This window comes from Drosophila hydei, unplaced genomic scaffold (genome assembly GCF_003285905.1).
Source record: "Drosophila hydei strain 15085-1641.00,03,60 unplaced genomic scaffold, DhydRS2 tig00000060-arrow-pilon, whole genome shotgun sequence".
NCBI classification, from domain to species: Eukaryota; Metazoa; Arthropoda; class Insecta; order Diptera; family Drosophilidae; genus Drosophila; species Drosophila hydei.
In genome coordinates, this window is record NW_022045656.1 from 8,317,922 (window position 1) to 8,340,885 (window position 22,964).

General features: G+C 42.1%; 3 protein-coding genes across 3 annotated transcripts in view; 1 reads left to right on the plus strand and 2 right to left on the minus strand.

Annotated features, from left to right (window-relative positions):
- The window catches only part of LOC111596377 (putative uncharacterized protein DDB_G0291608), a 58,765-nt gene that overhangs the window by 22,756 nt on the left and 13,045 nt on the right, over positions 1-22,964 (plus strand). The gene's annotated exons all lie outside the window — the stretch shown is intronic.
- On the minus strand, positions 2,363-3,297 carry LOC115483799. Its single transcript, XM_030226060.1, has one exon. It carries the CDS (start codon positions 3,249-3,251, stop codon positions 2,505-2,507), a length of 747 nt encoding a protein of 248 aa, XP_030081920.1. The 5' UTR covers positions 3,252-3,297; the 3' UTR covers positions 2,363-2,504.
- LOC111594157 lies at positions 6,175-7,056 on the minus strand. Its single transcript, XM_023307338.2, has one exon. The coding sequence runs from the start codon at positions 6,984-6,986 to the stop codon at positions 6,234-6,236; it is 753 nt and encodes a 250-aa protein (XP_023163106.2). The 5' UTR covers positions 6,987-7,056; the 3' UTR covers positions 6,175-6,233.

A 22,964-nucleotide genomic window follows, 5' to 3' on the forward strand; every position in this document is an offset into this window, starting at 1 on the left:
AGGCAGAAGGAGGCGTGGCAGACCCCATAAAGTATATATATTCTTGATCAGGACGACAAGCCGAGTCGATTGAGCCCTGACTGTCTGTCTGTCTGTCCGTCCGTATGTGCGAACGGCTGGATCTCAGCATCTATAAGAGCTGGAGACTTGAAGGTCCGTGTTGAAGGTTTTGTAGGTTCGTGTATAGCACGCGCAGGTCAAGATTGTTTCAAATATTCGATAACTATTCTCATTTAAATGTTATCGAAGAAAAACATTATTGAAATGCAGTAAATAAATTATTTTGTATTTAGTTTTATGTATATTTTATGCAATTTTGATTTTTGTTGAATTTTGGATACCGGCTCCAAATTTCCCTAAATTCTTAAAATTTAAGTTTAGTTGCAACTAGGGCCATTATGTGAAATCGTTTGCATTTGCAAGCCATTGCAAGCCAATAGGATATGTAGATCATATGCTGAAAATTTCAATAAAATCCATTAAGTAAAACAGAAGTTATTAAACAAAATTTGCAAAAGCACTCATACATTCAAATGCGTGTATTCTTTTCTATTCGAAGAATCGAAATTGCGATTGACTTGTGCTGAATTGTTAGCTGCTACTTAACTTCAAACTTGCAATCACTTTAAAAAGCAATGTAGTGGCTGCGTTGGTAGAGGCGGCGCACGTTAGTGTTTAGTTCCGGGTTCAATTCTCGCGGCGTCGAGGTTTTTTTATTCTTTTTTTTTTAATTTTGAAGTGGCGGTGTTGGTTGAGTTGGTGCACGTTGCGCAAACAGTCCGAGTTCGAAACCTGGTCTTGCAATGTTGTTTTTATTTGCTTTCTTTTTTTTGAATACTCGATACGAAAGCCGGAAAATATTAAACTCAGATCAGGGTATCTTCTATATATATTATATATTTTAGCTCGCACGACTTAAGAGCTAGAGCCTCCAAATTTTGTGCTTAGCTTATCTCCTAGTCGGGCACCCTGAAGAGATTTCTTACTTGTTTTAATACAATTTCATATACCTGAGATAATATTTCTCGATTTGCCGCGCGCCTTGTGGACAAAATGGTTGGCGTTCATAAAGAGAAACGGACGGACGGACAGCAGGACGCATATTGCGCAAAACTATCCTATCCTTTCGCTTCGTGAAAGACAGAGACAGCATTATAGAGTTTGTATGATCGCCATAGGAGATACCCTGAACTCTGTGTAAGCAAATAGAATACAGAAAATAAAACTCAAGACACAATCGGTTTCAATAATAATATAATTGGCTTAAAATCAGTATTTGAAAAAGACTCGTTTTTCCAAATGTCTAAAAACCCTATCCTGTGGCTTGGGGTTGCGCTTCTGGCGGCGGCATCCAGATTGGGGTCATTTCTAAAATCGGGTCTTCGCCGTTTAGATTAGCTTGCACAAACTGGGCTTGTTCGAGGGCTTTGGTTTCTTAAACGCATTTTGCTGCTCAACTGGAAAGTAGGACCTCAAAATCCGTGAAGTCTATCCAAGTACGATTGTAACAACGATCGGCCTATAATGCGTTAGATCCATACGTTTTCCGATTGCCAACATCCGATTCAACATCGTCCACATCCTTGACTCGTTAATCCTTGCTAGTCAGCGAGGTTTTCGCGAGACAACGTGGCCGGTAAAAATGTTGAACCTATCTTGAATGCGCCTGTTCAGACAGACGGGCGTGTTTCCGTAGGTCCCAGCAGCTGTTTTCCAAAAGGTTTGAATTGGCAGCCAGATGAAGAATTCGCTGAGCAACCTGGCATAGCTCAAATAATTGCTTCAACGATTGCATATTCAGTTTTAAAATTTTTATTACGAGACAATTTGAGTGACTGCTGCTTTTAATGATATACTAAGTATGAAACTTCAATGAGTCTAAAAACAAATGAAAGCGACAAGCTAGACACAGCTACTTAAGTTTTCATTCATTTTTTTTAATCATTTTATTATAATTGAATTATTGTCTTATTTATCCGGATTTAAGCAATCGCATTCGCTTGGCGACTTTGGCGGAATAGGATTCTTTTTGCACTCGGAGTAGCTGGGAAAGGGAGCTTTCTTTTTCGAGCACTCCTTGGGCTTGCGTGTGCGCTTACAAGGCGATTTACTATTAGCTTTCGAGTCGCACTTGGGTGGGTTCGTGCCACACGATGCATCACTTCTACATAGTCGGCGAGCCAGCGCGGTTGACCATAAAATCTGCCGACCGGCAGGAAAAATCCGAGCGTGCAGCATTTTGGGGAAATTTTGTTGATGTGTTTCCAAAAAAAAAAAAATAGATTTGAGAATGTCAGCAAAGTTAATTATGAGCATGCGCTCGAGCTCATGCAGCCTACTCTACTAGCCATGAAGAGAAAAATTTTAAATGAATGAATTTCTTTAATAAAAAAGTATAAAATTTGTAAAAAAGCATTTTGGTAATTTATGAAATGTGTGACAAGGCTTGCGCTTCTTCAGGATACGATTTTTAGTACCCTCTATTATCTATGAGAACTGTCTGCTTAAGCTTCTCCGCATACTTTTGCTGGTGGTTTTCCTAAAAGCAGCCGACGACGCAGAGTAGCCCACGCGTCACAGGTGTATACATTACTAATGCAATTACACTCCACTGGCGGCGGTGGTATTGTTGGATCCTTTAGACATTCTGAATAGCTAGGATAAGGCGCTTTGCGCTTTTCACATTTACCCGGGCTGGAGGCTATGGTTTTACATGTGGGTGGCAAGCGACCAGTCTTGCAGCAAACAGACTTGACATATACGCACGCAGTCTTTGGCAGCGCGGTTACCGTCTTAGGTACTAGAGGTCTACGCCCAGACAATGACGGTCGGACGCGACGCTCAATCTTGGGATGCTTTATTTTTTCATAGAGACAAACTTTTTTTGGTTTGATAAGCAAACGCGGACATTCGTTCCAAGTCACCTGGTACTTGCGCTTCTTTTTGTCAGAAATTGAATAATACTTCATGTCGTAACGAAGATCCATAACGCAGGGACTACGTTCGCAGTCTTTTAATGCCCACATTGAAACAAACTTTGGTTTGGCTGAGTACTTCTTGGAAGTGTACGGCTCAGTGGGCTTCAAGCCACATGTATATTCATTTAATACGAGACCACATGTTGACTCAGGTTTCCCATCGTCACATTTACCTGAATAATGACGAACTAAGCGATTTGCCAATGGAAAGGAAGCCAGAAAAGCCACGTTGGTTGAACTCCCCACCCGACATCTCTTAGCAAGTGATAGCATTACCCAAAATCGTAAAACAGGCTCTAACGGATATAAAATTTATTTCAAACTGTGAATTTTGAAAAATAAAAAAAAAAAAACGAAATACTAATTTAATAAGTATCGAAAGGTCTGAAGCAGCAAACACGTATATTATGCCTGATCTGAATGAAAGCCAAAAGCTTAGGAAATATTTTCGGGCAAAGGCTTCTATGATCACAGCAAATCGAACTCCTTTGTAGAATGAATGGGAACGAAGTGCTGACGTCTCCCAAACTGCCCTCAATCTAGGTATTCAATCAAAGAGCCGAGCTGTTCTTACATCACTCATCATCAATGTTTGCGAGACGTGCGGACTTAGCTTTCATACCAAGTGCATTTTACTAAATGCGCAGATCGGCCCAAACCAGCCAGAGAATTTTAGCGGGCGAGACTTAAGTCAAACTGTTCAAGAAGCTCAATTATATTCCTTAAAAATTAAACCAAAATACGTCGAGCTTATTCCTATTTAATCTACTAAATCAAATCCCTACGATACGATGCAGAGAAGTTTTAAAAACAAGTCATTTCTAATTTGTATTTTATTTTTTATTTTGTTAAACTTAAACGTAGAAAAGCAAGTGATTGAATATTTCTGTCATCATTCAGTACTACGTTCTTTGTTACTCTGTCTTTGTCAATACCCTTAGTGTGCAATACTCCGCCGGATTAATTTTGATTGATTTTCTACTGTGGGCTCATGCTTTGGCTGGCAGCTCTTCGATTTCATTTGGGATTTGCTTACATTTTTTGCCTGGAAAAACCGAACTCTTTCAACTCGCCAAAAGGCTTTTCTTCCCTCTGCTTTCTGTAGTCGACGTCTTCAGCCATGAATGCAGGCTTTTCTTCTTTCTGCTTTCTGTAGTCTACGGCTTCGGCCATGAATGCAGGCTTTTCTTCCCTCTGCTTTCTGTAGTCTACGTGTTCGGCCATGAATGCAGGCTTTTCTTCCCTCTGCTTTCTGTAGTCTACGTGTTCGGCCATGAATGCAGGCTTCTCTTCTTTTTGCTTTCGGTATTCTACGTTTTCAGCCATGACTGCAGGCTTCTCTTCTTTTTGCTTTCGGTATTCTACGTCTTCAGCCATGACTGCAGGCTTCTCTTCCTTCTGTTTTCTATAGTCTACGTATTCAGCCATGAATGCAGGCTTCTCTTCCTTCTGCTTTCTGTAGTCTACGTCTTCAACCATGATTATAGGTTTTTCTTCCTTTTGCTTTCTGTAGTCTACGTATTCAGCCATGAATGCAGGCTTTTCTTCCTTCTGCTTTCTGTAGTCCACGTCTTCAGCCATGACTGCAGGCTTCTCTTCCTTCTGTTTTCTATAGTCTACGTATTCAGCCATGAATGCAGGCTTTTCTTCCTTCTGCTTTCTGTAGTCCACGTCTTCAGCCATGACTGCAGGCTTCTCTTCCTTCTGTTTTCTATAGTCTACGTATTCAGCCATGAATGCAGGCTTTTCTTCCTTCTGCTTTCTGTAGTCCACGTCTTCAGCCATGACTGCAGGCTTCTCTTCCTTCTGTTTTCTATAGTCTACGTATTCAGCCATGAATGCAGGCTTTTCTTCCTTCTGCTTTCTGTAGTCCACGTCTTCAGCCATGACTGCAGGCTTCTCTTCCTTCTGTTTTCTATAGTCTACGTATTCAGCCATGAATGCAGGCTTTTCTTCCTTCTGCTTTCTGTAGTCCACGTCTTCAGCCATGACTGCAGGCTTCTCTTCCTTCTGTTTTCTATAGTCTACGTATTCAGCCATGAATGCAGGCTTTTCTTCCTTCTGCTTTCTGTAGTCCACGTCTTCAGCCATGACTGCAGGCTTCTCTTCTTTTTGCTTTCGGTATTCTACGTCTTCAGCCATGACTGCAGGCTTCTCTTCCTTCTGTTTTCTATAGTCTACGTATTCAGCCATGAATGCAGGCTTCTCTTCCTTTTGCTTTCTGTAGTCTACGTCCTCAGCCATGACTGCAGGCTTTTCTTCCTTTTGTTTTCTGCAAACAATTTCGGCCCGTGTATCGTCAGGTTTTTCCTCCTTTTGCTTTCTAAAGGTTACCTTAAGGTCTTGCTGCCTTCTTGGGATACACATTTCTCCACTTATAAAGATGAGCCTGTCTACACTCGGGCTTGTGGACGGTGTGTATGGCTTCTCATCCCTTTGCTTTCGGGGGGAAGCACCATCCCAATCTGATTTGATCTCTTCCCGTCTAACCTCGAGCTTCCGGTAGGTCATGCGCAACTTCTTTGTATCGTCCTTGGGGGTACTGCTTGACTGGTCCACACTCTGAATATTTCTTTTAACAACGTTCTGCCTCAACAAATGACCCGGATAACTGTCGGCCACCGATCCCAGCATTGAGAATCTGGAGGTAGTGGAAAAACGACGACACACTTGGGATACAGTACCAACCCCTTTAGCTACAGACATTTTTTTAAGGATATTAAAAAAAAGACGGTAAAATAAAAATAAAATAAAATAAGAAACTGTAATTTGGAATAATAGCCGGTCGAAAGTTGTATTCACACTGACTAAAATCGTTCAAGCACAACAATACCAGAAATACCCAACAGCAAAGCCTACTCTGATCACAAAACTAAATGCCTATAACAAAATACATAATCTTTGGACAATGTTATTAGACAGTTCTGGCAGGACTCTAGGTTGTCTATGGACTGGTCAATGAACAGGTCGATTGATTGGTCAATGAACTTGTAAATTACTAGTCCACGTCCTGATCAATGGACTGATCACTAAGCGAGGATAAGCCAGGCCAGCTTCTAAGCAATGGCCACGAGGACGAAGACGTCTGATCTTCAGTGGATATATATGCACAAAATACCCGAAATCTTTGAAACTATAAAAACCATTTGTTCAATATGCAAATCATTTATTTATGTAAGTACTACATAAAAGTCTTTAGTCCATGAAAAAATAGTTTTAGTTCTAACTTAATATTTATGTTTTGCCTTTATGTGATCACTTCTTCCTGTCGCAAGGATTCATGCTTACGTTTCCAGTAATAAGCCTTCTATGCAGTACTCGGTGCACCTCACAAATGGGTATGGGGAACTTCACACAACTGCATTCTGTTCTACGCTTAGAGCGCACCTTGGCTCTCGAGCACTCTGAGAATGATGGATATGGTGCCTTGATTTTTCTACAATCAGATGGAGTGCGGCCTATGTCGCACTTAGGTGGATCACGGACAGCCTTGCACCTTGGCAACCTAATCTTTTCGCATTTTAACTCTTCCTCATCCTTTCTCTCGCAAGGGCGTGGCGGGCACGCGGTGTTCGGCTTGTCGCCTTTGCGACGCCGGACAATTGGGGCCGGCTTTGCTTTCTCAAAACAGCACACCTTCTTGGGCATAATCGCCACAGCTGGACACTCAGACCATGTAATCTGATACTTGCGTTTGTTCTTATCAGATTCTTTGTACAAGCACTCATCGAATGTGGGGAAGGAACTACCCTGGCATGCTTCATTACAGCAATCTCGCCGGAATTTAACGAGATCGTAGAAAGGAAATGTTTTGCGTATATCCTTCACGGACCTCGGCTTCGGATGGGTATCTTCGCACTTCCCAGTCTCCTCCTGCTTCTTCTTGTCAAGGGTAAGGCAAGTAGGAGTGGGATCGTGCTTCTTTGAATAATGCTTACGTACTGCAATACTACAGGCTTGTTCCAGCAGGTTACGCACCCCCCTACAACTGCGATTACATATTGACATTTTTAACAGATTTTGAAAACAAAAATAGCCCAAAAATTTCAAAAATTTTTCCAAGGTCCAAAAAGGAAAAATTATTATTAAAATTTATTTGTCGTCGTCGCTGATGCCACTAGACTGACTAATTCTTACACCAAATTCCAGTGGCACAAAATTCATGACATACAGAACACCGCCTACACTTTCGAAACATAATATTATAACATAATACATATTCCAGCTGAGCCACTTTATTCTGATATTGTCTCTTTCATATGATTTTCATTTCATCTTTACATAGATCACTATGCCCATATCAATCAATGCACCTATCAGTTGGGCATGACCGTTATCTAGTACTCTCTGACTGTCCTCTTAGACTACTTAGCTATGTAAATGCAAAACAATAGCAGAGCAGGAAAAAAGAGCAGTGAAATCTCTCTCATCTTGCATGCAAAACATCTGTAGAGCTCCAGCTGCGCATGTGCAAATGCAGCAACAAAAATAAATAAAATAAATATGCTCTAGTCGGGAGTACACGACTAGTGAATGCCTTGACGCCAGCGCCCAACGCTGTCTCAGCAATGAACACGTATACCCGCGCTGCATAGTGTAGAGAGCAAACAGAGATCTTGGACGGAATCAAGGGGAACTGCGTGCCATATTAAATTCGCTTTATAGCAAATTACCAATGCAGATATACTCACACAAATCAGTTATACTCAACATCAATCAGCATATGTGTAGATCGTATATATATATATGCATGCAGGCCGCATTTATTTCGAGTTTGATGTACGAGCGCGTCTACCAAATGCATGTGCATAATCAAGCGAGAGACAATCGAAATGAGTGGAATCACATTTAAGCAGCTGCCAAAAGGCAAAGCTCGACTTCAACATAATTGATGGATGGATGGATGGATGGATGGCTTGGTTGCCTTGGTTAACAGCGCTGCCTTGGCTGCCCTCGCCGGCTACACGACAAAACGTTCTCCCAGCAACACAGCATCCGAACATATATGTATTTCTTTCGCCTACCTGCCTAAATAATGATGTCGCATTATTTATGCCGCTCTTGATTTGCATAGGCATAGTGGGCCGCAGCTCTAGTTGCGCTGCCTGGGCAAAGGCAAACGCAGAAGGCAATGGCAAGCAAACCCAAAGGCAAAGGCAATGCTTTCTTTAATAAATGTTTAATTTATAATTGATTTTCTCTTCGCTCCACATTCATATGCACGTAAACACATGGACAGAACGCCTTAGTCTTGGCTAAGCCCCACAACTTTTACTCAGCCCACAGGGCAACTGAACCGCAAAAGGATTTTGCCCGCGCACGAAAACACTTAATTAATTCGCATAGACAGACAGGATGTGTTCGGCGGCGGCCAGGGCATGCAGCTGGTCGAGGACATAGCCCACCCAGCTGGTCAGACAGCAACGAGCTACAACTTCAACCGCTGCACACACACACACACACATAATTGAAATAATTAGAAATTAGAATGGAAAATGTATGCAAGCCGAGTTGACGATTACAACGCCCTAGAAATGCGACGCCCACACTTCGCATGGCCTAGCGAAGCATATTTAAAGTTTAGCTACGTCGCAACTACTAAATGATTGTAACTTATATATATATATATATATATAATGTGTATATGCATATATATACAAACTTGTCTGTATATAGACTTTGTCCCTTTAAGCCAGCTTGCGATGGCCGTGGAGGCTAAAAGTTGTTGCCAAACCTCATAAGCAGTTTCGATTTACATTGTAGCACTGGCAATTAGAGCTGGCTTTTTGGTGTAAGACGATCGATTTTTCGATTGGTTTAACACTTTACATTCAGTGGGAATTCATATAAATTTTTATTATTTATATTAATAATTTTTATTAATTATTTTATATTTTAATATTGTAAATTTTGAATTGAAAAAACTTCTATATATATTTTTACAGAGCTCTAAATGAATGCTGGTTTAAAGAAATTAATATATATTGATTTTATTTCAACATATATACTATCAATTATATTTTATTAAATATAATATTCTAATATATATATAAAAATATACATTTGTATATGCTTAGCGCAGTTTACTCCTGTTAATGACAGAAAGTCCTTCAATCAAATCAATTAGCAAGACATTTGCTAGCTAATCGTTAGTTTAGAGCTCCCCAATATAGATTCAAATTATAAACTGACATTATCCGTGCATATTCAGCACCAGAAGTAGCTCATTCTAAGCCAACATCGCGCCATTAGATCAGTTTGTCCGCTGTAATTGCTCAATTAATTGAAAGTTCGCTGTATGCGATAAATCTACCCTGCTCAAGCTAATCAGCATATTCGATAACAAAGGGCGCTTCTATTACCATTTGCTGTAAGCAAAGGCAGGACATCGTTAAGGACGTGGGGAAACATTTGCTGCTAATATCCGTTTACGTCTTCAGCTGGAAGAAAATTACAATATTTCGTGTGAGATAGTTTGCCTGACTACACGCCCACGCCTGTCATATAGTTTTCTATGTATATGGCACACATTTATATAGAAATATATATATATACTTAATTTATATACACGGTTGTATATAATAGAGACAGTGGATGAGGGAGGGGTAGAGGGAGGCAGGGAGAGAGACTTTTGTATCTAATTTAAATTTCACAATTTGGTGAGGCAAGAAAAACGCCAAGCGAAAAATGAGCCGGGCCCTCAGCTTAAGCTAATTTTCTCGAGTTGCGTGGTTGTCGGACTGGGCTGGGTTATACGGGCATAGTTTGGGTTCTGCGCCGGATTAAAGCCCAGCAAGTGGACACAGACACGAGGCGAGCAGCAGGGCCAGCAGATTGGGACTTGTGCCTTTGCCTTTGCCGTGCTGCTTAGCCAAATTATATTATGACTTGTTTAAAATTCAAATTTGAAAACACTAAAATCATGTTTTCGATGTCTGGCCGCCGCAGTCCTGCCTGCTGGAAGGGGTCGGCGTGGATAGTTTCGGGCAAGGCAAGGGTTTAAGTAGCAGGGGCAGCAAAGGGGTTGGTTTGGCATCTTTGCCTTTAAATGCGCCCGCCACTCGCAACTTTAGCTGTGTCTGTGTGTTGTCCTAGCCGGCTCAAGGCAATGTCCTTTGCTTCCATATCCTTAGAATGGGTGTGCATGTGCTTATTATATGTACGTAGCCTAAACATCGCCTCCGCTGGCCACATAAATTTTACATAGAGCTCTGTGTGTGTGTCTCTGCCATTTTAATGATTTCATTAGTTGAAGCCGTAGAGCTAGTTGGCAATTAAATAAGGACGTTTAACGATACAAAATTGATTTTCCAATATATCTGCAGGGCAAATTGAATTGAAGAGTTGGCATTATAGAAAAACAATAACTAAACTCATATATGTGCGTAGCATTTGAAGGTGTATCTGGTTTATTATCCATTACATTGTACCTTCACGCACACAGTTGCAATTTCTATGCCAGCTAGCTGTCCTAACCATTTTCGTAACCAAGTCAATTAGGCTCATTTGCAGGCAGACGGAAAGTTTTGCGGGCGAAACTATTGCAGCTGCATGGAAAACTTAAAATTATACTCGCATATATCCTTTACCTATCCTTACAATCTAATTAACTGTCATTGTGTTAAAAAGACGCCAAACTGGCAACCAAAACTCGCTACCCGAACGAACACAATGACAGAGCCGTGGCTCGCGGCCCTTCGTCTGGCTGCTTGCGTGTCAGTCCTGACGGTGGCAGCCCAGCCAAGCCGAGCTGCAGGCTGGCGGCCCCCGCTCAGCGCCTCGGCGGGCACAACAAGTCACGTCATTTGAGGCGCTAATACTAATGCTTTGGCAATAACTAGGGCTACATGCAAGGGCACTTTCGTGCGGCCCACGTGCCGTCAGCCTTCGGAAACTAATCAATAGCGCAAAAATTTTACGTTTAATTAAAAATGTCTGCGTGTGTAAACCGGGCAGGTGGCGGCAGTGGCTCAAGACAGCCAGTGTCTTATTGTTAGGAGTGTTCGATGGATGTGCCGCTGCCTAGGACTATGCAAAATGCCAAGCAGTCGGCGCTAGTTAGCCATAGCCAGAGGGTACGTGGCATTAACCGAACTGTCAGAATGATAATTGCATTGCATAATGCATAATTACGGCTAATAGCAAAGGGGGTAAATAAGGCCACAAACTTTCACTCAATCAACTTTCAGCTAGACTCAATTATATAATGCATTATTAAGCATCAAAGGCGAAAAGAAATATTTATATAATATTTCAATATTCCTTATATGGAATTTCGATTTATATTTATTTGTAAATATTATTATAGAATAAAGTTTGAAATTTCAAAGTGTGCGTATGCTGCTCTGCTGCTGCTGCTGCCTGGGGCAACAAAGATGAGTCCGAATGATGCCGAATGTAATTACAAATCCTTACACACACATGCATGTCTAATAATATGTATGTGTATGTGTGTGTGTGTGTGTGAGTGTGTAACTGCGGCTGCATTTGCCCTGATGTACAAAATGAAGACATTTGGTTGCGGTTTGAGTTTGAGCCTCGTCGGCTATAGATTTTCTTAGGCAAGCCGACACACACACAGAGATAGACACTTCACCTTCTCACTGTTATATAATGCACAGCACATATGTACAAATGTATATATGAATATATATATATAGATGTGTGTACATTTACCTGTGTGCCTGTGCCATCCCCTCAGCCTGATTCGCCTGCCCGCTGGCCATGCGGGGGCATCAATATAAACTGCCTTCAACATTTAATTAGTGTGTTTTCGCATACATAGAAACTGGTTGGTCATGTATACAACGTGGACTATGCAAATGTCGACGCGCACAACTGTACATGCTTATACATACATCGCACACACACATGCTCACATGCTGGTCGCATGCAGAAGACATTGACGTTCAGTTGGTTATGCAAATTCCATGCCAACACCTTTTCGGCCAAAGACCAAGACAAACTTAAGTGGGTGTGCGGCTGTATGTGTGCGTGTGTGGACATGCATACATGCGCATAAGCCCAGACACACACACACACACACACACAAACACAATTGCCTTTTATAATTAATTTTACAGTTAAGTGTATTTCAAGAAAGTTAAATTTACGTAAATTCGAAAATTTTGAAAGGCCATTGCCTTGGCCAAATCCTGCAGCTCACATAACAGAGCGAGAGGGAGAGGGAGGGAGAGAGCGAGAGCGAGAGAGTGAGACGAAGACAGTTGTCTAAGAGTGTGCCTGTGTGTGTAGCGTGTTGGACAAGGCATAATGCCAGGGCGAGACATCGCTGTGGTTTGTGTCTGAGACATTTGACTGCTTTTTGGGTTTAGTCCGTCGCAGACGAGAACCGAATTTTATTGAAATTGCCTCGGGTAAGGGTTAAGAGCTTAGACTGACTAGAGCTGGGCGCGAGAGTGTCTAGGGGTATCCACTAGCCGCCTAGGCAACACTTACATAATGCAATCTAATTATGTTTGTCGGCTTACGAGTGTGTGTGTGTGTGTCTGTTGTGTGTGCACAACTATCGTCTCTGTCATTTCCAAGCGAAATGGAGTCTCAGATCTTAACTTGCTTACATACAAGTTGTTTCAAACTTCTCTTGCTTAAGTTGCTTTTAATTTATGGAAATAAAATTTGATGGCTCAAACTTTTATTTCCGCATCCATAAATAGTGTTGGTCCTGATGAGATCTAAAGGAACTTAAGACTGGAAACATATTTTGATAGTCTGCAAACCTGACTGATTGAGCCAAGTTAACTTAAAAGCTGTACAAATTGTGTATACCACGCCTGCTTGTCTAAGTCTGCGTAACTAATGACGGCAACGCCTTAGTTAAAGTATTGATCAATAAAATGATACAATACGAAAAACTAACAAGACATGAAAATCCCAAGCACTAAGACAAATACAAATACTGACAAACGGGTCAGCTTGTGCCGGCTGGGGGCAGCCAGCAGCAACTGCAGTTAGATGGACACACGCACACATACATGCAGGGCTTGTCATTGGAGTTCCGAACCGAACCATTTAACCAACCGAAAATATTTCGAATTCATGACAAATGCATAAGATTTCAACAATGGCACAAAATGCGATGTCGAGGGCTGCACGTAGCACGTAACCCTAAACAGTTAAGTGCAATAAATACATGACTCACACACATGCAGCCTGTGCGCACGTAGACACTGCTATAAACACAATCACAATCAAATAAATTACAAAGCATTTAATAATTCATTCAAAAAATGGCCACAAGTACATGGCCAGCAAATGGCAGAGCCACAAAAACTCAAACTCTGTCTCGAAAGCTTGATAATTTGAAAAATCAACAAGATACACACACACACACACACACATTTATATACACAAATATATATATATATATACATGTATATATGTATGCATGTGTGCATATGTATATTCATAACTGTAAATGCATTTTGACCACAATGGCAGGGTTTGGTTTTTAGGTTCTGTTGCATAGTTTAGAGCAACGGCTGCCCGTCTTAAAATTTGTCTTTATCCACTTGTCTGTTGGAGCTCACTCACACACACACACACATACACTCATCTATAGCTGCATCTTTCTCGTTCTCTAGCGTCCCCTCTCTTTCGCTCAGCCAGCCAGCATGCCATTGCACTCAATTAGAAGACTTTTGTCAATGTGTCTCACAACAATTTTGCCATTGCGCCATCTCTTTTTCACGCACTCAAACACACACACACACACACACACACGCTCGCTTTGTTGTTTTGATGTTGTGTGTTAAATTTCGCAGCCATTTTTGTTATTTAGCATTTTTAGCTTAAATATTTGATGCCTTGCATATTGATTGGTGCTCTGTGCAACGTGGCGCATGAGTAATAAATTTATACACACACGCACACATACCTGCAGTTATTCAGAAAATATATATATATATATATATACATGTATACATATATAGCATATACTTGTGTATATAAACAACAGCTCCTATACAGCATATGTACCTTGCTACATATTAATGGCTGAGCATTGCAGATTATATATATTAAGTAGTAAGAGCAGTTTGTGTATTGGATAAATATAAAGAAATATAAAGACAGATAAATACAATTTATACAGCTGCACAATAAATACGATAAATATATAAGAAATAGAGAAGACAAATATATAAAAATATATTTAGTTTTTTTTTTGCTGATATATTCACAGATTAATGCATTGCTACATTTAAGCCAACTTAATCTAAACTAACTTTGCTAATTTTTTAAGGCATATAACGAATACAGCATATATAGGGGGAAGAAAGCATTAGAGGGCTTACGTATCACAGGTAAACTTCATGTAGCACATTTGATAGATTTTAAATCAATGCTCAGTTCAATAGGCCTTGAGTTTGTTGGCGTTTAAGTCTTCTAGTATTTCGAGGAATAGCTGTGCTCATTGGCTGAGCATTTAGTTTCTTGAGGCCTTATCTTTTCACCTCTGCAAATTTTGACACTACCTAGAAAGGCTATTTGGCTGAGAGACCGTCGCTCGAGGTATTTTTTGGCAAACTCTTGGAAGCTTTTTACTAGTTTTGTTACCTTAATGCATCAGTCGTTGTCCAAGTCGACTGTAAGGTCGTTTGGGTGAGAAACTTGCATCTTTTTTCAGTTATTTTCTGGTCACCATTTGGAGTTTGTCTTCAATTTTCGACACTTTAACTTGGATCTCCTGTATCACTAGATCCTTCTCAGCCATTTCGAATGGTGTATCTTGGCTGCAGTTCCATATAACTAAATGGCATGGAAGAGGCCCAAAGATAAGATATTCTTGCAGATTATATATCAGAGCTAACTTGATGAATACAATTTCTTCAACGTTTATAGCTATCAGTTTTTGGTTGAATATTTTGAAAATTAAATTGTCAGACATTAATTATATTAAGCTCTAAGTTAACAGATATTTCAAGGGGTTTTTATATATCATCAACTTTTGAAAGCTAAAGATTAGTTATGCTGCAGCGCAGCAGGCAATATCTAATCGATTATTAACAAATATATTCTTATATAAATTATTTTAGATAACTTTCGTAGTCTGTTACCTGTACACGAATTTCTTTAAGAAAACTCTGCAAAGTTTCACAAGCTCTTCATGAACACTCGTTGCATAAGCTGCTCCCTAACTACTTCTTGGGCCATAAACGCAACTTAGACGTGCTAATTACAAACAGAGGCCATTTGGGCAATGTCTTTTGTTCTTCGGCCGAAAAGCGAACCGTAATTTCACGTGCAGTCGCCGTCAACGCCAATGGACATGCAGAGCAGCAGCAGCTGCAGTTACAGTTGCAGTTGCAGTTGCTGCCAACTGCCAGCTGCCAGTCAGCCTGGTTGGACAGGGTAGATTCGTGGATGCCGAACCGAAAGCCACAGCAGCAGTGGCACTAATCAAGAAATCCAAAAAGCATAGCATATTTTCGGGCTGATTATATTTGCAGTGGGTGGGCGGCAGGCTGCGTGACACCTGCACAGAGACAGACCGAAGGGAGACGGCGGACTGGCAGCCATGATTGCCAGTGCCAGTGGCCGTTCGGGCCGTGTCTGGCTCATTCACATTGTCGGGCTTAAGTTGCGCCTAAGCGTTGCCAACAGTCGGCCAGTCGGCCCTAATGTATGCAACAAATCTCGCCGAAGCAACGCATTTTGTAGCCATTTAAGCTACTTGCATAAATGTAGCTGCAGCCGGCAGGCACCCCCAGCAAAAGAAAATGCGCAGACCCACCGAGCTGAGCTCCAAGGTAGGCGACTCCAAAAACAAAGCGGGGTGTGAGCTTTTTGGGGTAATGACTGCTTCACTGTGGCTTTGACCGAGCACAGGGCCATGGGCTTGTCCAATGTTGCAGCTCTGCCGCTCGACTCGCTCGCTCTCGCTCTCCCTCTCCCTCTCTCTCTCTCCCTCTCTCTGCCTGGCCGCCCCGCAAACGTTAGCAAATGAATCTCATTTGCATTTAAATTAGGAATGAAGCTCGATTTGTTGTTGCTGCAACTTCTAACGTTACATGGCTCTAGGTCTGGTTCTAGGTTCTGGACGATGGGCTCTTGTCGCCAAGCTGCAGCAACGGCAAGAGGGCGATTTTTAATGAAGACAGCGCAGCTACTTAGGCGCCCATGCATGCATGCATGTCGCCACCTATCGCGCTCCTTGTTTTACCGCCCACTCCCTGGCCCTCACCCTCCCTGTGTGTGTTTGCATTGGAAATCTGGTTATAGAACTTTCCTACTTAGTTGAGCAGAGAGCAGCGTTGGGCTGCTCATGGTTTTTCGGACAAGTTGCTCGATTGCATGCGAACTAATGGCCAACAGTTTGGGACAAATATGCTGGTAAATAACGCAGACAGCAGATGGAGGGGGGCTGGGGGAGGGCTCAACTAAATGGGCGACGCTCTGGCAAATATGTTAATAACCTTTTTCGAGTGTGGGCTGTGGGCGGCTCGACAAAATTTTAATTAGAAATGTTACATGAGGCGCACGTTTCTGGGCTATCCATATGCTGGTCAGTTATAGCTGTGCTTAGACAACATTAGGGTTAAATGTGCACTTCGCATGTTCAATGAAGCGCAGCCAGCTTGCCCAGCCTAGCTCATTTGCAGCTCAACTTAAAAAGACTTATATGAAAATGAAGAACAAGAGAAAGACATGCATCTGTCACTATTTTAGATGAGCAAAAGCTTCAAATTGTTTAAGTATGTGAGAAATTAAGAGAGAATTTCATAAGTCTTCAATGCATATATAAAATAAATATAAAAGAAAAAGAAATTTCCTTAAAACTGAATGAAGTTCTAACTCAGCAATGCATAGCTTAGAAATACCCTTTCTTTAACTATCTCAAATATTTGTTTCTTCTTCGAATAGCTTGGGGCAAGAAAGTCTTAAAGGGTGTAAGCAGGCAAAGTTTGAGGAGAATATTTTATAGATTTTGGGTCAAGACTTGGTTCAGTAGGTCTTCAAGTTGTTGGCTTCTGAGGCCTAGCCTCTTGAGATATTTTATTCTTGAACTCTCACTCGATTAACTCCCATCAAAGCTAAACATCAATTAAATTTATTATAAATATTTATATTAGCATTGCATATATAACTAACCAAGATACGCTCTTAGTCGCTGACTCTGTCTCACTTTTATTTATTATCAAGTCCAAATGTCTAAAGGTTAAATGATACAATAAATGCAGACATTTATCTGTAATAAGCCAACTTTGTCAAGAATTATTCTAATCTAAACAATTATTTAAGTCGTTCAGTCGTTCAGTCCTATCATTAGATCGCACATTTGCTTCCGTTTTCCAAATGAGTCGACAACTCGCCTGGCTCGTGGGCCGCTGCTTGGCTTTAATCAGCTAATCGCTAATGCAAAATTAAAACAAACTAATGCAGAAAGCTCGTGGCGCACCTGCTCGGCTGGAGCTGTTCTCGAGCCAAGGTGGTGAGAGTGTGTTCTGCCACTGCCAAATGCAATGAATGCAGCTATTCATTTATGTCAACGATAATGACATTTTACATTGGGTGTGTGCCGTCCAGGACGATGACGGCGTCGCGACGTCCAACTGGCAACAATTGCAACTCATGTGCTCGCCTCGCACTAGTAGGCTCTCTATGCCAGTGGAGGTGGAGGTGGAGGTGTGGTCCTTTTTTGTGTGTTGGGCCCGGCTGCCATAGACAAGTGTCAGTCGTAATTGAAAAATAGGAATATTAATTTTAAAGCGTTATAGCATCAAGGCAGTTGAAGTGGGCAACGCGCTGAGGGACCCCCAAGTCTGGCATGAGACATGTTGCAGCTATGCAGCGCAAAGTAATTACATTGCGAGAGGGGAAAACGAAACTGTGCGGAATGGGTTCAATAAACAAATAGTAAATGAGATTTTATTTTATTTGCAAATTTGAATTTGCCTGCATTTGCCAAAGTCCTAAGCATTTTATAAGATTTTTTGAGAGGATTTTCTTCAAGTTGAGATTGAGAATTCAGGACACGTTAAGGTGTTTTGCAGAGTATCTTTGTTATTTGGCCTGACAGGCTGGGCCACTCAGCCCCAGCTAATGGCCAGTCGCTGGATACACAGGAAACGTGGCGCTGGAGAAGAGAAGCCGAGCCCATCGCACAATGAACAATAAAATGGGTGTGTTGCTCTACGGCTAAAACAAAAATGTTTCTGCAGTTGTCATTGTGGCACTATATGAGGGCGGCCTGAGCGCAAGGCAAAGGGTATGCGATGGGGCAATGGAAGCGGGACCAATCAGCAGCAGGCACACAAGCGCTACTTTTTCGTTTTCTTGATAAAAACGCAGCGACGGCAGCGAATGAGAAGTGTAGAGAAAAGCGTTGACCAGCACACATACAGAATTTCACAGGCAGAGGCACAGGCACAGGCACAGCCCATAGCTCATGCGAGTGTGCCCCAAAAAGAAGACAACAATTGCATAAAAATGCAAAGCTTTTGTGTTTTCTCAACGGGCGCCTAAAATAAAAAAATAAGCAACGCCAACAACAGCTACAGCCGCAGCAACAACAACAGCAACAAGATCAACCAAAATTCCAATAAGCAACAAGAAGTAAAAGAAAGCGACAGACAATGGAACAGGGAAGTCGTTGCTAAAAAGTAAACAAAAATTGCGTACGAAAAAATTGTTAAAAATAGCAGAAACAGCAGCAAAAGCAGACAAAGGCGAGGAGGTGTAAGTGAAGGTAAATGCATTTCATAGCGGGCAGAGGCTGCCCACAAGTGCACAAGGGCGGGGCGGCCACCAACAGAAGTCGAAGGGTGGCGTGGAAAACGTTAGCAACACACAAAAAATACTGCCTGCTGCCAAAGGTGACAAAGCAGGTAGAAAAGGGTCAAGAGTTAAGCTTAAGCTGGCGTTTACTATATTGAATGTTGCCGAGTTCTGCAATAGAGCTCGCATACAAGTTTTATTTTAATCAGAGAAAGTAGCTATAGGGCTAAGAGATGAATACCAAAAGAATACAAAAATCAATCAAATGTGAATGATAGCAGAATCGGTTATCGCTTTTGTATAGTGAATGAAGGTAGGTCTAAGTTTAAGCGGGGCACAAACTGATCTTAAAACTTTATTCAAGATATGACAAAGGCATTCAAGATGGGCAAAGTTAAGGTGAAAACTCTTAACACGTGCAACAATTTTCAGTTAATTAATTTCTATAATCCACAAATTGTATTTCAGTAATAGTTGAGCTAAGTAAGTTATCATTATTAAAACTCTTTCAAGTTACGCTGTAGTCCTGGAGCTCTACAACGCTGCGTATACGCAATGTGGGCTGAACAGTCCAAAGGGCTGTCGCCAGGCGCGCAGTTAGAGCCAATCAATATTTCTAAGCCGCTTCTGGCTTATTGTCTTTTATGCTCTGCTGCTGCCTTGCTCACTCTCTTACTGCACTTTTTCCATATGTATCCACTCGCTGGCACCAATTCCAATTAAAAATTTGATGTAAATGAGCAGCTGAGTCAAACGGAGCGGCCCCCAGGGGGCTGCAACGTGGCAATAAATGCCGCGACAGACGCCCGAAATGAAAGAAGCGAGTGGACAGAGGCAGCACAACTGACCACTCAAAGCAACGAGTGAGAGAGCAGGTGGTGTGCGTGTGTGTGTGTGTGTGTGAGCTGCGCAACTTTTACTTTTATTTTGGGCCGCAAAAAAGAAATGTGCCGCCAAAAGTGAAAATCAAGCAAAAGTTTCGCATATGAAACGCACGAGGGCGTTGCCAAGGCAGGGGACTGGGGATAGGTGGGAGCACAAAGGTGGTGAAATGGGCAGCGTGGAGCGCGGAGATAATAGCATTTGTTTGACCAGCGAGCATCGAGAGGGGCCCAAGAATAACTGCGGCTGACCAGCGACCAAGCAGTCAGAAAGTTGTAGCAGGCAAACGCGGCGCTCAGGCCATAAAAAATGGCCACAGCAAGGAGCAAGAGAACGAGAGAGAAAGCGAGCCAGAGAGAGAGAAAGGTAAACAGCAAGAAAGAATACGGAAAAAAAGGAAAAATTAAATGATGCGGCGCATAAAAAATGCTCGGCAAAATAGTAGGAAGCGAAAAAAAAAAATTGGGCTTGCGCCTGGGGTTGGGACACGCTGCCTGGCCTGGACAATACTTGGCCTTCATTGTTGTCAAGCAGCAGCAGCAGCAGCAGCAGCAGCCGCCACCCAGCGCCGCCTCAACCCCTCACACACAATTTGCAGCCTGCGTGGGGTTGATTGAGTGGCGCGCCCATTGATGTCGCTGCTGCCGTCGCATTTGATGGGCCCACGGACTACTGGACCGAGCCAGCACAGAGGGGCAGGGTCAGAAGTACTGACAGGCAGGCAGGCAGGCTGGCAGGCAGGCAGGCTGGTGCCCAACTCTCCAGCCAGTTGGCGCTGTGTTTTGTTCCATTTTTATGCGCTCTGCACTCTCTCCACACTTTGGCTCCATTATTTTTTACACATTTTTGTTTTGGTTTTTGTGTTTCGCTGTTGTTTTGCACGCTTTTTTGTTTTCGTTTGGCCATTCGCCATGCGACTGTCAGCTGCGACTGCCACCCGCGCCCAACTGCCCGCTGCCTACCTATATATTTTACACACATATATCTCCGCATCTGTGTGTGTATGGGCCTGTATATAGAGAGCCGGTCAAATGCTCGTGAAAATTGCAATGTCTGCAGCTTGCAGCTTTTGTTTGTTGTTGCCTGATTGGACTGCGGGGCAGGCGTTGGCAGGGGGTGGCCAGCGACTGCGACTCTGTTGTCCTCGTATTTGGTTTCGGCTGCAACTGAAGCTTACATTTTTATTCACACTGTGTGTCGAGGAAATTGTGCAAGAAATCGCTCGGCTATTGCAAATGGCGGCTCACATTTTGGCTTTTTTCGTCTGCTTTATTATTGACTTTTTTGTTTTCTTTATTTCTGTGTCAAATTTTTTCGCGTTGTTGGCGCAGTTCATTGCATTTGGTCAGTGCAACGCGCGGGTCACTCCAATTGTTTAGGTTCAGGTGGCTAGGCGGGCTAGTCCAGAAAGCTGACTTTTAGACTAAATGAAGCTGCTGTGAGCTAAAATTTTAAAGAATTCTAAGTTTATATGTGTATATTAGAGTGGAGTATAAGAGCTAGAATAGTGTTATAGAGAGAACATTGTTTTAATATAAAAGATAAAGGGTAATACAAACTTAAAGAGTTGTTCTATATTATTATGTATAAAATACATCATATTAAATACAAATATATGCCAGAAATCAGTTACAATATATTTATAAAATAAATATATATAAAATATATATATATAAAATATATAAAGGAGACTTAAGAAAATTAAACCGACTGGTCGATCGCCAGCTGCAGGCTATTGGACGATTGGCCACGCCCACAAATATACATAAAAAAACGGAGCATAGTGAAGCCATTTTCGGTTATAGCTGGGCTTGGGAATTATTAATTCAGGCATATAAAGCAACATAAATATTAATTGAAAAATATTTTCGCATCTCTGAGCGACTTAGCACACGCAAAAGTAGAAATAAAAGAAAACTATGCACAAACAGAGAAATACACAGGCACACACGCACACACACACACACATGCATGTCCAATGATGAAATTATGTACATTTGCATTAAACAAAACATTAAATATGCAAAAGTGCAGTCAGCAGGCCGGCGTGGAGGCGGCATTGCAGCTACCAAAAATGTTTGTATCCACACGAACAAAGCAGGGCTGTGGGGCTGCTGGGGTACATGTGATAGGGGTGCTTGGAGGCTGGGGCCAAGCATGTAGCATATTGCTGGACGACGCAGCAGCAGCAGCAGCAGCAGTCGCTGGCGACCAAAAATAGAACAAGTCAAATATTTTTCGACAATTTATGAGCCTGTTTCCCCGTCTCCCGCGCCAACGACTCTGCAAAAATGCATGTCGCCCCGCGGGGCTGGCATGGGCAAGGTGGTCCCCGGTTGGCTGTTTGGTCAGCTTGTAACGCGAGTGCGCCCCAAAAAATGCCATTTGCAATTAAAGCAAACAAGCGGCGCCGTCGCTGCTTTCTTTTTACTTTTGCTGGCTACTTTTTGGCAATTGCATTTTTTAACAGCCGACGTACGCGCACCCTGCAAATGGCCAAGTACAGCCCCCCTCCGCAACACACACACACACTCAGACACCCAAAGAGCTATGCCAGCCGGCCCTTGCCACAAGTCGCTCGGCCTGGTCACATGTGTGAATTATAATTTCGCATTCGGCGTCGCTCTCAAAAGCATGCAACAAAACAAGACAAAAATGTGCTAAGACCAAATGGAACTGCATTAAGATACCCTGTAATGCCATCAATCTAGATATCGGAAATTGCAAATAAAACTAATTTTATATGAAAAAGTACAGCTTAAACTTCTTAAATATGTTATGCAATCTGCTCTATAAATGTTTAAAAATATTAAAAAATATTAAATTAAATATTTTAATATTCATAAATTAATTTACATTATTTAAAGAGAAGAACTTACTTTTTATAATTTTATTGTAAACACATACTTGCTAGCTCGCCTTACGATGCACATTCACAGGGTATACACACACCCACCCACCCATAGAGAAAAGTTCCTGGCGCATAATAAGAAGAAACCAAAGGCTGCCGTTTCCATCGCAGTCGCAGTCGCAGTCGCTGTCGCTGTCGCTGCCACAGCCGCCGTCGCAGTCGCCGCCATCGCATTTCCATTTCGCGCCGGGGCTTTGCTTATCACTAGGGCTGTCAAGTGCCCAGCATCCTACCACCTACCTCAGCCACCTAGCCACTCACTCGAACTCCTTTTGGCCAGCAACGCGGCTCGCGCTTTTTGCAATAATTCAATTCATTTTCTATTTTTTGACTTATTTTCATCTGACGGCGTCGCAAAAAGCAAAGCAAAAAAATAAAAAAAAAAAAAAACAAAAGTAAAAGTTGTTGCACATTCATCGTTCGGCTGCTTCAAGTGCTGCCGAGCTGCTGTGAGC

What these genes read in the sequence shown, in the direction of transcription:
- LOC115483799 (XM_030226060.1), bottom strand. Translation starts at nt 3,251, where the DNA reads ATGCTATCACTTGCTAAGAGATGTCGGGTGGGGAGTTCAACCAACGTG.
- LOC111594157 (XM_023307338.2), bottom strand. Translation starts at nt 6,986, where the DNA reads ATGTCAATATGTAATCGCAGTTGTAGGGGGGTGCGTAACCTGCTGGAA.